The following is a 23005-nucleotide window of genomic DNA, read 5'->3' as shown; positions in this document are numbered from 1 at the left end:
ATCTTTAATATATAAGGTGAATAAGCCTTCCAAAATTAACACAGCATCAGCAACTTGACATTTAAACTGTGGAATGCCATGAAATTCGTTAATAATTGTGCCGCTACAAATGGCTACCAATCATGAAACAAAATAGCAAGACCGTGCAATCATATTTTAAGGATTCGCCAGTGCCATATCACTACCCAACATCTATTTATTATAGATGATAAATGCCTTGAGATATAGGCCTTTGTTCATTATTAACTTTTTTTTTGTAGTTTCAGTTATGTACTTTTTATTGGAAAATAGAGTTTCTCTCATATTCTCAGTTAAAATGACGTTTGTCTATTTTTACATAAAAGAAACTTACTGGAAAGAGTTACCTTTTGTGGATGAACCAGATGGATCTTGCCTTCGGATCAGTACTCGATAACTAGTATTTGATGTCCCTGCCACTGTACCAAGCAAATTGTGGTCGTGATCAGATCCTTTATTGCGCCTAACAGAATAAAAATCATCTTTTTGATCTTGGTTGTCTTCGGATTTCTTTAAGGAGTCTGTGTCTTTAGCCATTGTTTCTGAATGCAAGAAAGCCCATTGCATTTATTATTTTTTAAATAATTTTTAACATGCATACCCTCTCATATATATTTATTTATTTATCATTCTCTGATTATAATTATAGTAGAACAAATTCTGTTTCATACCGAAAATTTTGTTTGCAAATATACATATTTGGGACAATAGAAATAATATAGTCATTTCCATAGCATGGTCTCATATTCGGAAAATCACCAGGCTGAAGAGCATTATAGAATGTGAATAGTTTGTTGCCTCAATCTCTGAATTCTAGCTGTAAAGGAGGATTACGCCTTCCTCCTTCTCAAGCAATGGTACTTTATTCAGAGGAATGTGTAACTATTGGAGAATTAAATGCTCTTGCTCTTAAGTCGTTGATGGTTTTACTTTATACTGATGTTTTATTTCATCAATGTATTCCCCTGTGCTGGATTAAAATCGTTATTTGGCATTAAATGAAATGTGGTTAGAATGAGAGGACATTTACTTAAATCATAAAAGCAGGAGCTGGAGAAAAAGAAGAGTAAACAGGAAGTTGATTAGCTTCTAAGTAATGCGCAGTAAACAATTTGGTTGTCAAGGAAGAAAAATTCGTATGGATAAACTGTGGCCAATAACTTTAGGGATAAGAAAGCAATATAGCTTATTTAGGTATGAAGAAAATTTCGTATATCTGAGCTGTCCAAATCCGTTTTTAATTGAGCTGAAATTATTAATATGAGCTTAGCATAAGCAGTAAAATGAAACTGAAGATGTCGACGAGTGTAAGTTTCAATAATTGCTTAATTCTTGTGATATTGTTTAGCATATTTGATAAAAAAAAATCACGGTTTAGATTAGGGTCGGCAATTTGATAAAACGGCACGAAGAATATATAACCTGCAGTGATGCGATTAGTGGAAATATATTTTTAGAATTCTTGTAATGCAACAACATGAGATTCAAAGTGAAAATGGATGTATAAGAACTACTCGCACACTGTTCGTTCGTTTGTGTTTGTTATTAATGACACACACACACACAGAGAGAGAGAGAGAGAGAGAGAGAGAGAGAGAGATGTTTCAACATAATCACAAGTTGCAAATCTACTAATAGTAAGCTATGAAGAAGTCTTCACAAAAATGGGATTGAATGTGATGGGTATATGTGTTCAGGAATGACAGGGAGAATAAAATGGGGGAGGAGTATTGTTGATGATAGCTGATGAGCTGCAGCCAAGGAGAATAGAAGTTGAATTGCAGGATAGAGAAAAGAGCACATTTGAGGCCATTTGGTGTGAGATTGTGGCTAGCAGAACAAAATATACAATTGGGTGCTGCTATAGACCAGGTGATGGAAAAGATGGTGGAGATAGTATGCACAAGCAAATAGAAGAAATGGGTGGAAGAAGGGTAATTATTATGGGAGATGGTCCCAACTATGGTCACTCTTCACTCCAACTATGGTCCCATTAATTGGATTGAGGAGATGACACACGGGAGGAAGGAATTGGATTTTATGCAGTTATTAAGGGATAACTATCTGCGACAGCATGTAATGAAAAATACTAGGGGTCAGAGAGTGCTTGACCTAGAAATTGCATCTGAGGATTTGGCTGTAACAAATATGACCACATAGTCACCAATTGGTGAGAGTGATCATAGGGTCTTGACTTGGGAGGTGGCTAAAGGTGTGGAATTTACAATTAAGACAGGGTACATGTGGAATTATCGGGCTGGTAAGTATGACAAGCTTAGGAGTTTGATTAGTTCAGTGCCATGGCATGTACAACTGCAAGGGCTAGAGGTTGATAGTGCATGAGAGTCAGTTAAGAAGTGTTTGCATGAAGTAATGGCTGACTGTATACCTAGAGTCCGAATAATAAATCAAGTAGGGGTTAAATGGATGAATAACACCATTAAGCTTGAGCTGCAAAAAAAGAAACAACTATGGGGGGAAATTTAAGGAGAAAGGTGACCGGCAGGCACACGAACGGTATAAAGCGCAGGCCAGAAGGGTAACGAGTGTGGTAAGAAAAGCAAAAAAGGATTACGAAAGAACATTGGCCATGCAGGCTAAAGAGAATCCTAAACAATTTTTTCGATATGTTGCAAGTAAAAGAAAAAAATGTAAAATGTATATGGCAGAATGATTTTAAAAAATGCCGATGGTAGGGAGGTAACTGAATCAGTTGATATAGTTGAGTTACTGAGTGAGCACTTTGCAAGAATATATCAACCAGGTGGTGACATTGCAGAAATGAATGAACTAATAGATTATACGGGAATTGTGGTGAATGAAGTGGAGGTGAGTAGTCTATTGCATAACCTCAATGTCAATACATCTGTGGGATTGGATGGTATACCAGCTCGTGTCATACGTGAAGCAGCTAAAGAATTGTCAGTACCCTTGACCATTTTGTTTAATTTGAGTCTTGGGTCTGGGTTAGTCCCGAGGGGGTGGAAAGATGAGAAAATAGTTCCACCGCATAAAGGAGGTTCCAAGACTGCTGTTGTAAATTACAGACCGATTAGCATATCAGGAATCGTTGTCAAGGTCTTGGAGAAATTAATCAACAAAAGAATACAGGATTGGATAGATGAAAATGGGATATTGTATGGGGGACAACATTGTTTTGTGAAGGGTAGATCAAGCCTCAGTAACTTGCTCACGTTTTATAACACGGTGACGGCTGAACTGGATAAGGGTAATGGGTTTACAGTAATTCTACTGGACCTTGCAAAGGCCTTTGACAGGATACCACATGAAACTCTAATCAGTAAACTGGAGCAGATGGGGATGGATATAGGGTTGGTGAGATGGATAGGAGGGTGGTTGATGGAGAGATACCAGAGAGTGGTTTATTCAGGAGTTGAGTCCAAAAGACGGCTTGTGACTAGTGGTGTGCCGCAGAGCTCTGTTCTTGGACCACTGCTTTTCAATTTCTTCATCAATGATATTGAAAAGGATCTGAGAGGAAGTGTTCGCTTGTTTGCTGATGATGCAAAGTTGGGTAGAGCAATTGTGAGTGCACAGGATGTCAAATTTTACAGGATAATTTGATAGTTTGGAGGACTGGGCTAGGGAAAATGGATGTCAATTTAATGTGGCAAAGTGTAAGGTTATGCATTTTGTGGTGAAAAGATTAGCAGCAGTATATCACATTGGTGGAACCGTACTCCAGGAGATTGATGAGGCCAGGGATTTGGGAGTGTTGGTGGATAGGGAATTGAAGTTTAGGGGGCACATTGCAAAAAGTGGCTAAATCAGCTCATCAAATCACTTGGCTTCTGAAAAATACTTTAACAAGCAGAGACAAATTAGTTATTGTTAGTAGGGCCTCCCTCGTAGGGAGGCCCTACTAACAAATTAGTAGGGCCTCCCTCGATGAGTTTGTAGACTCCTTGGAGTTGCCCGGAATAATAATAATAATAATGAAATGTCACCTTGTTAGGACATTTTTCACTCTCTCAACATGATCGCAAAGTCACAAAATTTCAGTCCTTTTCTCTCAAGATATCACGGAAAGAAATAAAAAATAAACCTAAATTTAAATTTTCCGATAAATTTATATTAATTTTTGTCCCTCCCATAATTATAGATAATACAGTCTCATTATCGTATTCTGAAATAAAATAAACCAATATCGGATTCTATTATTGTTTATTACAATTTTTTTCAGATTGTAAAGCAAACCTAACGTTATTATAATCAGAAAAATGCAGTATACTTTAAATATTGTAATTTTTAAAAAAACACTGAATTATTTAAACAAAACAAAACGTTTTTCATTTCTTTGTGTGACAACCCTTAAAGATGAGCCGACTTACCATTAATCAATAAGAAAACTTTCTTTTAAACAGTTTCCGTACCTGAATATTCATGCAAATGATCATTCATGTTGACTTTATTAAAGGGATGATTCTGTGCTTCTACAGCAGATTTACGATCAGCGGGATCTTCTTGTAAGAAGAGGTTGAGGAATTTAAGCCAATCTTCAACCTCCTTGGAAGATATCCTGCAGCGTTTAAAACACTTTCTCACCTTTTTAAGTACGTAATCTTTATTGACGACGCGTCTAAACATTTTTATTAAATCGTTTGCTGAATTTCTGCTTTTCGATAACTTTTTCTTGTACGCAAAAATGGTGAAGACTTCGAACGCTAACATTCCATAAGCCCAGAGATCTATTGACGTGCCTTCCGACGGATTTCCGAGGATTAGCTCCGGAGGTCGATAGTGCGTAGGCAAAGGAATGCTCGTGACTGGCAAAGACCTTCGAAGGCCAGTAAAATCTCCTATTACCGCTCTTGAATCCACTCCTAGAAAGATGTTATCTGGCTTAATGTCAAGATGACAATATCTACATTGATGAAGATAGGCCAAGCCAGATAGAACGTCTCGCAAATAACCTCTACATTCGTTAGGTCCACGAGGGTTAAGGCTATACTCTTTGCTTTTCACATGCTCTTTTAGCGTTCCTATTTTCAAGGGACTAATAAAGATGATAGCTTTTTGCGGTATCCGGATAATTTTCAGTAGAGGAAGAATATTGGGGTGGCGAAGGAGTTTCCAGTATAAGAGTTCGCCATGGGCTGTTTTAACCAGTTTTACGGCTACATCGCCCAGTTCTACGCTTGTCACATGAATAACAGTTCCAAATGTCCCTTTTCCTAAGACTCGAACGAATTTGCATTTTCTCTCTTCCATGCATTGGATGACAAAATGTTCTTTCGGTGTGAGAGAAACTGGCATATCTACATTATGCAAAGAAACGAAAAACGTTCGAAAATGTCCTTTCCCTCCCTGTTTTTCACTTTCATCCCCTTTTCCACTCTATGATTTATCGTACTGAATCGATCTGCACTTGGGAGGGGCTTATTATTAATAATAATGAAGGCTAAAAAATTACCTCAGTTCCGATTTTTTGGGGAAAGTAGGTTTGGCTGTTGTTACCCAACAATGCATAACAATGAAAAGCAGATTATGTAATAATCTAAATTAAAATGAATAACGAAATAATCACAATCAGTTATAGAAATGGTTTCGTGATTTTGTATGTATAACATTCTTGTATAATGACACAACAATTGAACCTGTAAATATTTTAGATATAACTTTTTTTTGTCTATTTTGGCCATTAAAATTGTCTATGAAATGATTTGCCAAATGTAAATTTTAATAGTGATCATAAATATTTAATATATAGTTTAGAACAGTTTTAAAAAAATGAAATTATATAAAAAAATCATCAACCAGTAATTAGTCCAATATATGGGTCAAATCTACGAAGTGTTGCAAGCCTATTGTACATACATTAGTGCCGTGTGTGTGTGTGGGGGGGGGGGTTATATAATACGGAGTGGTTATATAATCCACTTTATTGAAGGCACCTCAGTCCTCTAATAAACCAAATAGCGATTTTGCAGCAGAAGGCAAAAATGGTCTCGAATCTAAAAACTTTCGTCAACATCCATGCCTGTAGTGGGATTCGAATTCACAATCAGTTTTTTGTATAAAATCACTAGCTGCTCGGCCAGTCTGGCATTTAAACACATATTGCATTACTATTTACAATCAAATATAAATGGAACTTAGCAGCCTTGTGTAAATGGTTAGGTACAGTTTAGTTTGAAAATGTTTCGAGTTAGATTTGTGGTTGTATTTCCGATGTTTTAGTGAGAACCATCATACTTTTTCTGACAAATTTACGTAATTCAGAGAATTTTCTCGTGTTAACAGTGATATTTTTGTAAAATTCTGGTAAGTATTATTATTCTTATTATACACACACAAAACCTTGTTAATGAAACTAACGCATATCGGAATTGGAGGTCGTCTACACCAGTGGTTTAAAGCATACATGAAAAACAGAAAGCACACCACACGTATAGGATCAGCGTACAGCAAAGAGGTATATGTAACCTGTGGAGTACCGCAAGGAGCTGTCCTATCTCCCATTCTATTTAACATATACACACACGACATAAGCCACCTTCCCCTAAAATGTAAAATCTTCTAATACGCAGACGACACGGCCATAGTATCCATTCAGAGCAACGTAAATATCGCTTACACAAATATGTAACACGACATCAGTCAAATGACTAACTGGTTAACCGAAAACGGCATATATATAAACCCTGGAAAAATTAAGCTAATGATATTCAAAATCCCCCAAACCCTGCCCATAGAAACTAAATATCTCACTATCCGACATTTATCCTCCTACACACAAAGTGCAGAACCTAAAACCACAACCATCACACAGGTGAAAACAACACGCTATCTCGGACTTCACTTCGATGCTGATCAAAGTTGGAATAGCCATACAAACTACCTACATACCAAGCTTAGGATAATAGCAAGCAAACTATATAGATTAAAAGACATTGCCCCAACCCACATAAAAATACTAATCTATAAAGCATTATGTGAAAACAGTTTAAGATATGCAATCACATCATACGCATTCTGCGCAGACTACAGACTTAACAGGTTACAATGGTTGCAAGTTAAAATGGTAAAACTGATATTCTGGGAACAACCCACATTTATGTAGGAAGCGCGAACACAACACAAAATATTTAAGGTGAAACACTTATGCCGCTACACAGTCATGTTAAAACATTACTACAGCCCAACCTATAGAGTAACCAGAACAACATATCACATAAGTACAATCACTACGGCAAAACCACCCGAAACTTCTACGTACCTGACATGATAAACAAAAGTGCCGTTCGACGACAGAAACCTAGGAACATACAGAGAGCTGAAACAGGCGATATATAAATATTATAGCGAGAATGAAAATTAGAGAAATTCCTGTTTCTCTCTCTCTCCCACGCACGCACATATACACAACCTATGACAAACCCCCCCTCTCAAAAACCATCACTACAAGAACACAAACAAACAAACACACCATGTCTAAATCCAACCCTACTTGCAAAAAAAAAAAGAAAGAAAAAAAAAGTTAAACTGTAATAGCAGTTGAAGTCTTCCGAGCACCTACCAACAAACAGTAAAATCAACGCCTGGCTTGCGACTAGTATAGAAACATAACCATGAAGCCTCCGCCATCTATTATCTTCCTCATATAAGCTCTGTTAAGCTTCGAGGAAGAAATCAGAAATGCCTCCCAAAGAAAGAATATAATACATTATACAGAAAAACAAAATTATTTAAAAATATTATTAACTTGCAAGTATCTGTTATTCACAATTGTAATGTGTTATAAATATTATATATATATATATAATTATTACTGCATCTATGTATGCAATTTATCAGAGACATATTTAACAAAAATAAAAAAATATTATTATTATTATAACGGTGTCTCCATGGAGTCAAAAGACTCTTCGCGGGAGACCCTACATCGACACACTAACTATTATTCACACAATACCTGTCATACTTCTCCTTAAATTCATTCACAGACGAAGCATTCACAACCACCTCTGGCAACGCATTCCACCCATTCACAACCCTCGAAGCAAAAAATCTAGTCCTAACACCCTTGTTAACACACTCTTACATAATCTCCATGGATGTCCCCTCGTTCTCTCCCTGCACTGGTCTTGAAAATGTCATCAGTATCAATCCTAGAAAATCCCTTTAATAATTTATATTCCTCTATCATATCTCCTCTCCTACGTCTATCAGATAGCTTTTGGAGCCCACAGATCTTCAATCTATCCTCATAGGGAACATCCCACAGACCTGCAACAATCTTTGTAACTCGCCTCTGAATTCTCTCCACCGTTTATTCTTCGCCAAGAAATCCAGGTGACCAGATCTGTGAGCAATAGTCCAAATGCGGTCTTATTAATGCTTTATAAAGTGGTACAATAACTTCCTTATCCCTGCTTGTTAGCGTGTTCTTCAACAACCATGTAATTTGATGTGATGTTTTGGCAATCTTTGCAATATGCCCTTTAAACTTAAGTTCTCTGTCCACAATGACTCCCAAGTCCCTTGCCTCGTCAACTTCTTGCAGCTCAGTTTCCATCAATATAGTAAACAGAATGTGATCTCACCCTCCCGAAATGCATCACCTTACACTTAGCTATGTTAAATTGACAGTCGTTTACCTTGGTCCATACCGTCAGCCTATTTAATTCATCCTGCAAGATATCTACATCGTCTGAATTGACTATCGCTCTTCCTAATTTTGCATCATCAGCAAACGAGTGGATATTTCCTTTCAAAGTATTTCCAGTATCATTGATGTACAAATTAAACAATAGAGGACCAAGCACTGAGCCCTGAGGTACACCATTAGTCACCTGCCTTCTCCTGGACTCAGCTCCTCCATAAACCACTCTTGATATCTATCCATCAGCCACCCTCTAATCCAAATCACCAGCTTCGGATCCATACCCATTTGTTCTAATTTATGCAATAGCGTTCCGTGTAGAATCCTGTAAATGCCTTTGCAAAGTCCAGCAGTATGACTGAGTAAGGATTTTCTTTATCCAACCCCACTGTTTCTTTATTATAGAAAGTAATCAAGTTACTGAGGCAAGACCTACCCTTCACCAAACCATGTTGCCCCTTATAAAGTATCATACTGCTGTCCACCCAGTCCTGAATTCTAATTTTTACCAATTTCTCCAAAACCTTAACCCAACTCCAGATATATTGATTGGTCTATAATTTGCAACCTCTGTCTTGGAGCCTCGCTTATACAGTGGAATTATTTCTCCCTCTTTCCCTCTGTTGGTACTTTACCAGAACTGAGGCTTAAAAACAGCCTGTCTAGAGGAGGTGCTAATTCTCTTGCACATTCTCATAACACATAGGCAGATATGCCATCTAACCCAATGCCAGTGTTACCATTAAGGTTCTATAATATATTAAGCACCTCTATTTCGTCTATCTCTAGACTCTCATCAGTCAATAACACATTCCACACTGCAATATCACAACCAAGATGGTAAACTTTTGCAAAATGATCACTAAGCAATTCAACAATTTGATTTGCTTCTGTAATTTCCCTACCATCAACACTTTTTAAAGTAATCTTTTCATGGTTATTCTTCCTTTAACTTGCCACATGGCATAAAAGAACTCCTTAGGGTTTCTTTTGGATTCATCAGCTAGCTTCCTCTCATAATTAGCTTTGGCCTTCCTTACCATGCAGGTTACCCTTGTTGCCTGTATCTTGTACTGCTCATGGGAACACTCATCTCCTATTTCTTTATATTTCCTCCACAACCTTTTCTTTATCTGCAACTCCTGATTAATAATTAATAATATATCAAAAGTAATAGTGGTTGTATGAAACGGTAATCTATTTTTAACTTATGTTCTTCTAAATGGCCTACTCTTGTTCTCATTTCAAAACATAACATTTTGTTAAATTACATCCAATCAGAATAGCAATTGTATATAATTTAGGACACGTTTTTTTTTTTTTTTTTTTCGCACATGCGAAGTATCAGATCGCAATGCAAATTGAAATGTCTTGGACACATTTTTGTAATGATTCCAAATACGGAATTTTAACAAAATTCGCCTAGGTAAAGTTCGTGAATAACTCATACGGATAGAACAGACAAAATAAATCCCAGTTTTTAATATAATTAACGGCTATTTTAGCCTGTTTTTGTTTAGGAGTGCCACTTATATTTAATACATTGGCAAACATAACTCAAAAAGGGATATATATATATATATATATATATTTTAGGGCATTATGGGCGAGTATAGAAGGCAATTATGGCAGAATAAAAATGTAGAAGAATTTTGTACATACCTTGTTTTTGGTTTAAAGATGCCATCTAAATCCAAGCTCTTGCTGAAAGGTTGTATGTAAACGAGGGGGGGGGGAAGAGGGAAAGAACATGGGGATGTGCTTGAGACACGAGAAATAAGTTTGGAAACCAGGGTTACTATTAATAATATATATATATTATTTTGTTGTGGGGAGAGGGAGGGAGAGGGGGGGGGTTGGAAAAAAACGAAGGGGAAGGGTATCCTATGTGGAAACTGGGGCAAGGGTTTACGGGGTGTGGACCGTTTCGGTCATCGTCTGACCATCGTCGGAACTTTGTGGGAATGACTGTAGTGCTATGTCAAGGCTGCAAGTTGCACCTGCCAAATTTGGGCATTTGTTGTCGCTAAATGGCCGGAGGCGTGGCTTAATTTGTAAGTTTTGGAACGTCCAACATTCGGAAATTAGGTAGGGCGGTGGACGTTGATAGAATTTCCATCGCATTTTATGGCAATAGTTTCGGATATTCTAAGCATTGTTTCGTTTTCTTGTTTGTCAATGATTATGGTCAATGATTAAAATATGATCAATAATGATCAATAATGTCAATGATTAAAATAGCCGTTAATTATATTAATAGTGTTTAAGAGGAGTAGCATGGGAATTTCCCAGAAACTTTACTTAAATCCCAGTTGCTTACACAATTTGTGAAAAGCACTTAAAGTGCTATCATTATCATCATCAAATTCCTGATATGTATCCTCAGGGGTGGGGAGGAGTATACAGGATATTATGTCAATATTAATGAAGAGGTTACATCATTACTAACTAGATATCAACAATTTTCCTCCAAATTAATTGAAAGTCTTATTAATAAGTCCAAACTGAAGCAGCAGAAAACAATCGAAATAACAAAAAAAGAACGTACTTACTATATTTGCAGTTAACAAAACTTTATGCAAATTCACCGTTTTATACATCGCCATATCTCATTAATTTGAGATGAACTTGATCGCCGGGTATGAATCCAAAATTTCAAATAAATACAAATTTTATATATATATATATATTTAATTAATAAAAATACAAAAATCGTTAGCATACCAACGGCAATAATGTACTATAGGTTTACGATGGTTGAGAGCCACATAAAAATGTATTATTAATGGTGTATGAATAATATATTAATGGTTATTAACAGTATAATGGTATTTTAATTATCCATTAATAATTTAATTATTATTAATAAATAGTTATTTTGACATTATTAATCGACACAACACCTTCAATGGTTTATGGCGTCCCAAGCCGTAAACCATTCAACTTGGAACGTAAACTATTGTAACGGTTTACCAAACATGATTTTGAAAGTTAGAAAAAATAAGTTTCATATTCTTTTTATTTTCTGCCTTAAATTTTTCTTTCAACGTAAGTTTGTTTTGTTACATTTATAATCGAAAGATGGCAGCACCAGTATTCGATTTTTGAATAGTCTGCTTGTTTATTTGGTTGGGTGACGATCAACAGACTAAACTGGTCATAGATCCGGACGATTCAGGTTTTGTTGTCCTTAATTTGAAACTTCAAAGCAGAAAGAGGGTAGTTGGTCAGTGATATGCGTGTTTGGTTATGAAATAAGCTTGCCGCTGACCACCGTAATAAAGAAAAAGTTTGTTTTGTTTTTATTGATTCGTTGCCAGTTTCCATTTTAATATTTTAATCAATTATTTGGATCTCCAAAAGATTTACATACCTGCATCATAACAGTCATATGAGATGTGTTTTGTATATAGCATGAAAATATAGCATTAAAATAAATATTGGCATATTTATTTGAGGAAAAAATCATAAGGAAATGGACTCAGATCATTTAATTAGAAAACTTTATTTCATTGGATACATAATATGGATTCGGAAAAATCTTGAGTGTAGTTAATCGGACGCCATATGGAGTAAAGCCTCCGGCTAGAAGTTGTAGCGTTGCCGATGTCCCTTGGACACAGAGTACGGCAATCACAAATAGCATTCGAAAGCGCAGCCTCTTGGTTATAAAACAGATTCACTTAGCCAACCAGTCCGGCTTTAAATGTAGAAGCATATTAAATATAAATATGAGATGCTTTTTCAGGAGAAGGCATGGATATTCAGCAATTGGGTGCGATTTAGAGTGGGGGGCGCAATCCTTAAACGAAGGGATATCCCTTCGTTTAAGGAACTAGAGTCAATCTACTCGATGACGAAACTTCTTGCGCTGTCACGGAGGGAATTCCCCTTTGGATTCCACGTTTGTTTCTGCCTAATTGTGCTGAATCTTAGGTGACCTTAAACAATGTAAGAAATGACTGTACTTCAAAAGTTTATTGTCCAAATCGATTAAGTCATGCAACCTACAGATGTAACTGTCTACAGATGATGAGGGTGGGGAGAGTTAAGGACGCTTTTTTGGTTCAGTTTTTCGTATAAAAATTGCTGATCACTAATATTCAACTTAGGATAGGATTTCATGATGTTATCACTTATCTGATGGGAAGTTAGCCTAGGATATTTTTTCCCTATTTTTTCCTTATCCAGTACAGATTCTTCATTAAATAAAAACTTTTAACATATATACGAATAAAATCTTTAAAATATTATTTTTATTTATTTATTTTGTTGTGGTGGAAAACCGAGGACTTTGGATTACGTCACTCTCTAGTATTTCAATATAAGGCTAAATTCATACGAAACTACAGAAACGTCAGGGGGCGTAGCAAAGTGGCCGCAGCTTCGCTAGTATACTTTGTTAGAGCGTCGCAGTTTATTTTTCCATTTTTTTTTTTTTCGTGTGTGCATTTCCTTTTCATTTATGTCATCAAGACCTAGTGTGAGTATTCTACCCCTGTTTTGTAATATCTGCGTTACCGACATAGTGAGAAAGAGTCAGTAAAACATTACGGAAGGAAGGAGTTTTCTTTCGCAGCAGAACAAGCCGTCTGATGAACAAATTATACGCTCCCCCTCATAGAGAACAATTATTTTTATCACAACAATAAAAGTGGGCACACTTTGTATGAAGAATTAGGTGCTCAATTTCGATCCATGTTCTATGTTTGGCTATCATCTCGTATGCAGTTTTAGGACTCATTTGTTTTCTTCTGGACATTCTGTAAGATTCAAAGATCGGATTTTTTTTTTTTTTTCGAAATGCGGGTTATTATTGAAATTATTGTTATTATACTCAGGTATTTTAATCAAAGTTATGATATAAGATTGTTTAATTTAATCTACATTCCAATTCAAATTCGGGAATCATATCGAATCCTTTCTTTATCAACAGATATGTCTATCGTATTAGATAGGAATTAACAACATGAAATAGTCATATTTGAATTAGATGCAAAATATTACAATTGATATTGAAAAGCATAGGCATCACAACCAAACTTCCATCATGCCAAAATAGTAGTTATACATTTTTGTATCCTTATTTGAACAACTACTATCAACTTTTCCCCGAAAGAACAGGGTTCACTCTGAAACAGGAAGTATTTTTTGTTCCTCCTGAGTTCTTTTACTAAGACTGAATTAGTCGATAAGGAAGTGTAATTAGCGATCCACTTTCTTCTCTCAACCCACTCCTAGAATAATAATAATAATAATAATAATAATAATAATAATAATAATACCGCTTAACAAACACAGCTATCATATGAGCATTTTCGTCTTAGATCCTTCTACAGTAATCCCCCATTCACGTTGAAACAACTCTGCGTGAACGGTTTCTAAAGTAATGAGAAAATTCTTAATTAATTAATTCAGTGAGATAATTGCTATAACACCGACTTTAAATATTTCTTCACATTAATATCTTATGAAACAATTTTTTAAATGATCCTTCATTCGCATATAATTTATTCAATTTTTATGTTCGTTAATTGTGTGTGTGTGTGTGTGTGTGTGTGTGTGTGTGTGTGTGTGTGTGTGTGTGTGTGTGTGTGTGTGTGTGTGTGTGTGTGTGTGTGTGTGTGTGTGTGTGTGTCGCAATATTTAATCTCATCTGTGTTTTATAATTTTCAAATTCAAAGAGATATCGAGAAACAGGTAACAAATGCTGAACAAAATATTATTCGTAAGATTTTCCAACCGTGATATTCAACCTAAAGGGCGCTACGAACACTAAATTCAGACTCGGAAGACTTGAAATACAATTATTGTTAATTTATACATACATTGTTTTCACGTAAAATTATTTGGCCTGCTTAAAAGGACTAGAAAAACAAACATGTTTAGAATCAATACTTTAAAGCAGTGGTCGCCAAAGGGGTCGATTTGGGCTCAGGGGTTGACAGAAAAATATAAGACATCATTGTATGGGTAATGTTGAATTCGGTTAACTTGGATTACCTCCATGACAAAAGACATGGAGGTAATGACAACGCAATTACGAGTGAATCGTGGGATCAGTACCTCCATCTTACAGGTCCATGAATAAGACCTGTAAGATGGAGTAAGGTCATGAAAATAGTTACTGAGGCCAATCAAGTAGGCCAAAATGACGTATTTACCAATAAACGGATGTTGGTGGTTCCTGCCGGCCGGCGCAGTGGGAGCGAGATTGCAACACGTGCGTGGTTCTTATTTACTGATGCTTACAAGTATTCGATCCCAGTCTCATTTTTGCGCATCGACATACAAGTGAGCGTTAATGTTCTAAAATTCATCAACATACATATTATAATTCAATCGTTATTCATTCACGAACTAAACTTCTCTATGTTGAAGAGTTGAGCAGCGCTGGTATAATACCAGTGATATTAATATCAGTAGTTTATTAATATCACTAGTAATACCAGTGATATTACTAGTGATAGTAATAGTAGTAGTAATAGTAATATAATAATATATACTATATTATACATACAATAAGCACTGTAACTATAAAATAAACAATCTAAAAACTCACTTAAGCGTCTTTTTTTACTTGTCCTATTATAATTACGTAATAGTAAAATATAGGGGGTCGATAAAAAGTCAAGAAACTCTTGAAGGGGTCGACGGGTAAATAACTTTTGCGACCCCTGCTTTAAAGGAACAATCTATTTCTTTTAAAGTCGAAAAACGTATATACAAAACATATATCAACAAAAAAAAAATCGAACAACTGTGAACAGTTTATAACAATTTCACTGCTTGTTCACTGTGCTTCTTAAACACAAGAAAGTGAAGTATTCTTACATAATTACGTTAGTTCTTCTGCTTGATTGCACTCTTGAGTCATATCTAAAAATTCATTTTATTTATTTATTTTTATTTTTTGAAAGTAATTTCAAGTCTTAGACGTGGTTGTGGGATTTTACAAACTCATTGAAGCAATTAAGTATGTTTCAGAAGTATTTCCTTGAAATCCTCTCATCCGAACAATAAAAACTTCTGTTTACTTGTGGGGAAAAAAATCTTCTGCGAATTGCCAGTGTTGATTGATTACAGTGGTGATACTTCAGAACATTAGAGGAAGTCGTGGATGATAGTAAAAATTCTGCTAAGTGAACGCCAATTCGCTGATTGCAATTTATGCAAGCTTCTAAAGAAGGAGCTATTTTTTCTGAAAAGGACTCTCCTCTTCTTGTGCATCTTCTGTACTTCTCGGAGCACGTATTACTTCCGGAATACTTCCTTTCCGTATGGAGTTTTAATTAAGAGAATAGTTTGGCATGGGCACAAGCCAAGTTGGTTTACTTAACTAGTTTATTGCATAATATCTTCGTACTGCGGTTCTAGGAACGTGCAGGTTATCGCACCTTGCAGATATCTCTCCCATTTATCTCATCAAAAACAGCCTCATCTTAGTTCTTGAATGTGCGCCCCACCCATTCTTGTCACATCCTGTTCCGTCCATGACATAACCCGGATAGACTGACTGTTTTACTTTTATCTTCTCGTTAAAGGACGGCCGAGAATCAGACGGACAGGAGGCGTGCCAACATATCAATGAACGACATTGTATGTATTTCTACGGTATGATTCCGATTGGAAATGCAACTTGATTATCTCTGTTTGAAATACCTGATTTCTATGAAGACTTGCGACGTCTTTCGAGTGATTTCTTAGTGTATGCCGCAATGCCTTATGAAGAAATAGAAGAAAATTAGGAGCATAAGTTTTATTTCAACGTTTAAGTGAAGGAAATGAAACTTCCGTTAATACAGTTTTAATTTTTATAATTTCATAGGCCAAAACGAAGTTAACTTTGTTTGACATCGTTTTGAAGAAATGAAAAATATAGATTCTTTTTGAAGGGAAAAAAAAAAGCAATCTTCATGAAAGCATTAAAATGTGCATTAAGAGATGAATACCTTCATGCATTTCTGTTTGCGCATTTCTATTTAACATAGTCTTTAAACTTAAAAGTGCATCGATATGTCTGTAGATAACATCTTTAACCGTCTCTTCACCTTCAAGACGTAGGGGAAAGCAAAGACCATCTGGAATCCCATCTGGACACCGAGAAAGCATGAAAATATGCCAATGGCAAATATCGATTGTCCGCCTTCAATGAAACTGATATACGCGTACGAAAACAACGAAAAAACTGGTGGAATATTGCATTGCAGCTTCCTTCCCACCCTTGTAACGAAGGATAAAAAAAGGAAGAATTTGGAGCGCAGATGCGAGAATATTTTTAAGAAATATTCGAGAGCTATTTTCAAGCTAGAAATTATTCCGATTACATCCTTACCGTGATTTTGTAGCTCATGCATCTCTACAAAACAACCAGACAATATAAAAAGATCGTACAATAATTCCACCTGCGTTACTTGGGTTGAACTCCTTTGAAGTAAGCAAAAGAAACATCCAGCAAACTTAGAACCCGATAGAAAAGATGAATGCAGGCATGGATTAATTATATCTACATTTAGTCCCATAAAACACGTGCACTATATGAGAGAAATGATAGTTTAAACCATTCATCCGGACAATTGATATCAATTAGTATTTTGCGAAGATTCAGATTCGTTAGGTAATATTCCGGGCATTTCGCATCCATGACAATCACTGCAGGTATATTAGTCATCGAAAAGGAAAATTTGTAAGATTCAAGAGTGCGTTTAATAAACATAGTAAATGCGAATACAGTAATGAGAAACCATTCCGCAGGTTAAATGTAAAAAACTTGAGTAATCATTGTTTCATAAATATCTATATTTTTCCCATTTGGAGACGTGATGTTTCTCTACTTTTTATCCAGCAAACTCCTACAGTTAAATCAGCCTGTAAATTTGTTCATGTGCAGGTTTATTCTATATAGCCAGAGCATTTTACACCTCCTGACGCTGTAAAATGTTTAGAAGTTTGTCAGAAAGAAGTAGAAAAGAAGAATTTACAATTAAAATGAGAAACCTTAACAAGAAGTTAACACAAACGTTTCGTATAAAGCTCCCTCATAAGCGAAGTAAGTTGTAAAAAATTCCATAGTGCGTCTGTCCATCGCAATAGATGCGCATAGTTCAAATTGTTTACATAAGTTCCTGAAAGAGCCACCTTAAAGCGAAGGTCGTTGCATATAAAATAAAGTTTGGCACACACAGGAAAGAGTGACATCATAAGAGAATAAGTCTAAACCCCCATAGTCATTGCAATTCAACAATAACACTAATTATCTATTGTTATGATAATCAACTTGTCTTGCTCTCTCTCTCTCTCTCTCTCTCTCTAGGATTTCATGTGGGATGGACACAAGCCAGAATTAATTACAAGGCGTCGACTTTCTATGCATTTTTCCCCTTACATTGTTCGCTCGGTTCCATTACTTGTACTTTTGCCACTTATTAAGTATAATGCAAAAATAACTTTTTAAATGCATTCGATAATATTAAATTTGAGCAGGATCGAAACATTAGCATGCGCTTATCAAAAACAGTTAATTTATTAATAGTTATACAGTTAGGTTTTATATTAAGAATTTCTCGCTTATTTAAAAGTTTAAAAGTGAATTTGCCGATCTCATGCTAAAGATGGAAGAGATTTTGCTACAATTAAAGAGGTCTTTTCGCACTCGAAACAAACTAGCCATAGTACACACTTATCGACAGCATCAGCTGCAGAAGAATAATCGCCCTGTCTTAAATACATTAGATTTTTAAGAAGTTAAAAAGCCTTAGCTTGTTTTTTTTTTTGAGTAACCGGCCATCAAGAGAAGATGAAAAGCTAGTAGCGATATATGAAGTCGTTATTTTGATCAGATTTACTGCAATTACTTTAGTAAAAGTGATTCATTTTTAACTGAAATGACGTTTGAAAAGTATCCGCCTATCTTTGTAAAAGCAACATGATGAAAAATACGCATGGCGAGAAGCGAGCACACACTATCTTCATAAATACAGTTAACTATTGGAGAGACCATTTTAACTTCGAATCGGTAGTCAAGGGGGGGGGGGGGAGGGATGCGCACTTCATATTTCCAGTAATAGTTTCTACAACAATCTTTAATTATGGATGCCGTGAATAACAACATTTCGATTGGTCCGTTGGTCTGAATGTCGAAAAATATTATTTCTTCAGATTTTCCCACCAATGCCGGATTATCCTAGGATTCCGTACTTCTCCGCACGCTCTTCTTTCTATAGATAAGTGACCTCTCACTGCTAAATAACCCAATTCATACTTTTAATGACAGTTCATAGACTACATTACTCTTCTTTAATCTGAAGAGTGGTATTTTGTCGAATGTTTTTCTACTTTTCTATCATTCGTCCACCTCCCTTTAAACTGTAAAGCACGAATAGCTCGCTCAAATCCATATACACAATACAGCATCGAACATATCGAACCAACTTCCACAGATTTCGTTGTGTCAACTGACACAACTCCACAAAATTCTTTATTTCCGATTCTCATAAGTACTCAACTGTTTCCTGTCTTTCATAATTTCTGTGTATTTTTCTATAAATTTCGACCACACCATTGCTAAAGAAATTGCCTCGACACCCTTCTTTCTTTATTATTTTTTACCCAAGAAGAATCCTTATTTCGACGAAGGAAAAACTTTAATTAAAATCTGAAGGAGCTAATATTAAATGGATTTGCTTTACCAACCATCCATGAAAAGACTGTGGAAAGGTGGTAAAAGAAAACCAGAAAACATCACGATGTCCAAATATACGAGTATTACAGAGACACAGTAAATGATGGAAAGAAAGGATCCTTCTTTCTGCTCTCGAAGAGTGTTCAAACCACACAAAGATGGAATGACGAGTGTGCGTTTTGATAAAAAGAATAAAACTGACATGACAGAGGAAGATTCTTTAATATATTCAGATAACAACATCGAAAGAGAGTCACTGTATATAAGTGGATAAAATGTGGTATAATATATATTGATAACTGATAAGCTTAATTGTTGAAATTTTTCTAGCTTGTTATGTAAGGCAAACGTGTTACATGAGACAGCCAGTCATACAGTTTCATTGGCTTTGGAGAGTGCCACTTGCTTACAGATGACGTCTACACTGTGTGTGAAGCATCTGCAATGATGATGATTTTGATTTTGGGTATTTCTTATGGAGAGAAGAGACAGTGGATGTAGATCTATGCAGGACATTTAATAATCCAGAGAGCACAGTCAAACCGGCTAGAAGAACACTAACAATTTAATGGTTTCATTTGCATGATTACTTCTGTCCTAATTTTAAATAACTGAGTCCTATTCACCTACTATCGGCTTCTTTGATAAATAATACGACATTAAATTTTTTTAAATGTTTTCTTTTCTTAATTTATTTTTCCCATTGTGGAAGATTTGTTTCTCCTTTAACTACCAAGCAAAATAGGGATGTGAAAGATTATAAAATCTCTTTGATTTCATTGTTTCTTCAATAGCATTATTCGCTGTTGAGAAGCATTACATTTTCCGCCATTCATTAAATTAACACACACACACACACACACACACACACACACACACACACACACACACACACACACACACACACACACACACACACACACACACACACACACACACACACACACACACACACACACACACAAGCGTAACAAACTCTAAAACGCTTGCAGACATGGAATCATAAGTATAAGGCGTACATTTCTTCATTATTGGTAAGTTAACTTCAAAATAAATAAATAAATGAAACGAAGTTGATGAGTTATACTGGCCTTTGATATGCACTTTGTTGAAATGGCGTAACAAATATTTCTCTCGAGAGGATATCTTTCAGCAAAATGTTGAAAGATATACTGCTTGAGTGTGTGTGCCATATTTGTTCAAACTGGTAGCTGGGATCTTTCAAAAGTTCTACCTTGAGAAAATGCTACATATATAGGGACAGTAGAGAGAGAGAGAGAGAGAGAGAGAGAGAGAGAGAGAGAGAGAGAGAGAGATGGTCATAATCACTTCAACAGTTACTTTTCGAAAAATAGATTGTTGATAGAATGTAATGGAGCTTCTGTCGTCAGTTAGAAGAGCTCATTTTGTTTTTATTTTTAATTGCTTTTAAACGGGCGGGGATAAGAGAATAACGAGTGCTCCATGAAACTTTTTTAATATAATCGCATGGCAAAGACTATTAAAACAGAAACATCCCTTACAATCAAGAAATGATCTGTGTTTATGTAACCTTCACCGCAATTACAAGTGGAGAGTGAAGGTGTATTCAATATAGATAGATGCTTCGGATTTTGCATGGCTTTGGATACTTCTGATCTCGTTCAATTCTTGCAACGGCTCAGGAAGTTTTTATGTTTAAGGTTTTGCTATTGAGAAAGAAAGCGAAAACAATTTCTAAATGTGACGATAAATAAAAATAAAGGAATACTTATAAACTCGTGCATATAAATGAGGTATTGACTGATATGTAGAAGCCATGTGAACAGTTTACATCCATGAGACTGATCGCATAGCATCAGTTCATTTTCAGTAAATAAGTGTCAAGGTTGTAATTGCTGATCAACTCAAAAGGAATACAAACACGCGATGATGGTCTCCAGAAGTTTTAAATATCGACAAAAATTAGCTTTTTTTATGGAATTAGTTCACGAGAATGCAAAGCGTGTTAATATACTAATAGTTTCCGATCAGGTAATTGTAACGCACGACACTAACACGACATGGATGTGTTTCGGGAGTATCGCAGATTTTTGTTTGTATCTAAAGATATAATTTCTTTGAAATGGTGAAAATATGAAAAAAAAAGCAAAATGCTTTCATGTTAATGTCTGTTAAACAAAATAATTTTATTTCGATTCTGTTTAAGGACCGTATTTAGAGGCCATTTTAAATAAGCCCATATTGTTTGAATGCCAGCCTAATTCGTTGATAGATTGATTGGATAGATCGGCTACTCTTCTGTCAATAGTTAGTGGGTTCGAATCCCGTGCGCTAGATGTTTGGGAATTTTAGAGTAAAAGATGAAAGATGAATTTTGTCTTCTAGTGTGAGACCACAACCTCTCTGCTTTTTTGGAGGTATGAAGCGGCTTGAAAATGCTCCACGTTGGGTTTTACAACGGGATTCTCCGATTATCGAACTCTTAGCCATCCAAGGAACTAAAATACGAAATAGGGTTGCATTCTTTCGTGATGGGAGTTATATATATATATATATATATATATATAAAATCACACCATCTTAGATTAGCTCTGGTCACACATTTTCCAAAGCAAACGATATCAAGTTGTTTTCTAATATCTTCCTTCTTAATGTGATTCTAACACTGCGCCGATGTCATCTGTCATGGCTCAAATGTGTTACCTGTAGATTCTCTACTGAGAATAAATTAGTCCATCATTCGAGTAGAAATCTAGCAGTCACTTGGCATTATTGGCTCTGACCTTTCTTCAAATTTATCCCATCTTATTCAGAATTACCTGCTTCTGTCTAGTCACTCTCGGTAACGCACCAATATTTGGACATGTATTTTCTCTAATTTCCTCTACCAGCTGCACTCCTTTTCCGTTGATACTTCTTACGTGAACAGCAGTGGTGTAAATTTTCAATTAACTTGAAGTATTTCAGTAGCTGGTTTACACTAGTCACTATAATTACATGATGAAAACAGCAGGGGCATTGTATAACCGGAGAATACACACTACTCAGCATGATATGTAACATTATATACCATGAATATATCGTGATTTCAACTAATAAAGAATAATCCTATACCAAATTCTATATAGAGAATACAGAATTAGCCCCCCGAAATTCTGTATGTTGAATATAGAATCTGGTGGACTGTTCCAAAGTGCCAACCCATCTTTCCATTAGCATGCAAGTGGGAAATTCAGTAATGTTCCATGACACCATGGAAAGCGAAATTTGGACAGTGAATTAGAAGCCTAGTTCGGTTACCCACATTCCTAAGAGACTAAGTGATGCCGGTTATTTATTTTTGACCCTCCGCTCTCCAATTAACACACTGTAGGTAAGGATGTTTATAATTGTCTTTAGGTGGGAATTGAATTTCGTTACCGGTATGAGACCATCGCCTCCCCCCTCCCCCCTTATCGGAAACCTGAAGGGCTTGAAAAAGTTCCATATTTGATTTTAAAGCAGAATTTCCGAATTATGTATACGATAAATAAAATCTTTCGCGGATGGGAATCATATAAAAATTAATTATATGACGTATACGAGAGGGGTCTGGAAAGTTCTGATAAACACCAGAACAAAAATTATATTCTGGTGTTTTACCAGACCAGAACCCCCCCCCCCCCTCCTAGATCCGAAACAACTAAAACTTAGTGCAG

General features: G+C 35.8%; 1 protein-coding gene across 1 annotated transcript; it reads right to left on the bottom strand.

Annotated features, from left to right (window-relative positions):
• Nucleotides 1-4395: 4395 nt before the first annotated feature.
• Nucleotides 4396-5295, bottom strand: LOC150107377 (cyclin-dependent kinase 2-like). Its single transcript, XM_090391820.1, has one exon. It carries the CDS (start codon nucleotides 5293-5295, stop codon nucleotides 4396-4398), a length of 900 nt encoding a protein of 299 aa, XP_090247946.1.
• Between the last annotated feature and the right edge of the window lie 17710 nt (nucleotides 5296-23005).

Source organism: Typopeltis vanoorti, chromosome 4 (genome assembly GCF_054136105.1).
Source record: "Typopeltis vanoorti isolate ZY-2024b chromosome 4, IOZ_Tvanoo_1.0, whole genome shotgun sequence".
Lineage (NCBI taxonomy): Eukaryota > Metazoa > Arthropoda > Arachnida > Uropygi > Thelyphonidae > Typopeltis > Typopeltis vanoorti.
The sequence above is the reverse complement of the archived record's forward strand: the minus strand, read 5'-3'. Positions and strand labels throughout refer to the sequence as shown.

Coding starts and splice junctions, on each gene's coding strand:
- LOC150107377 (XM_090391820.1), bottom strand. CDS start 5,295: ATGCCAGTTTCTCTCACACCGAAAGAACATTTTGTCATCCAATGCATG.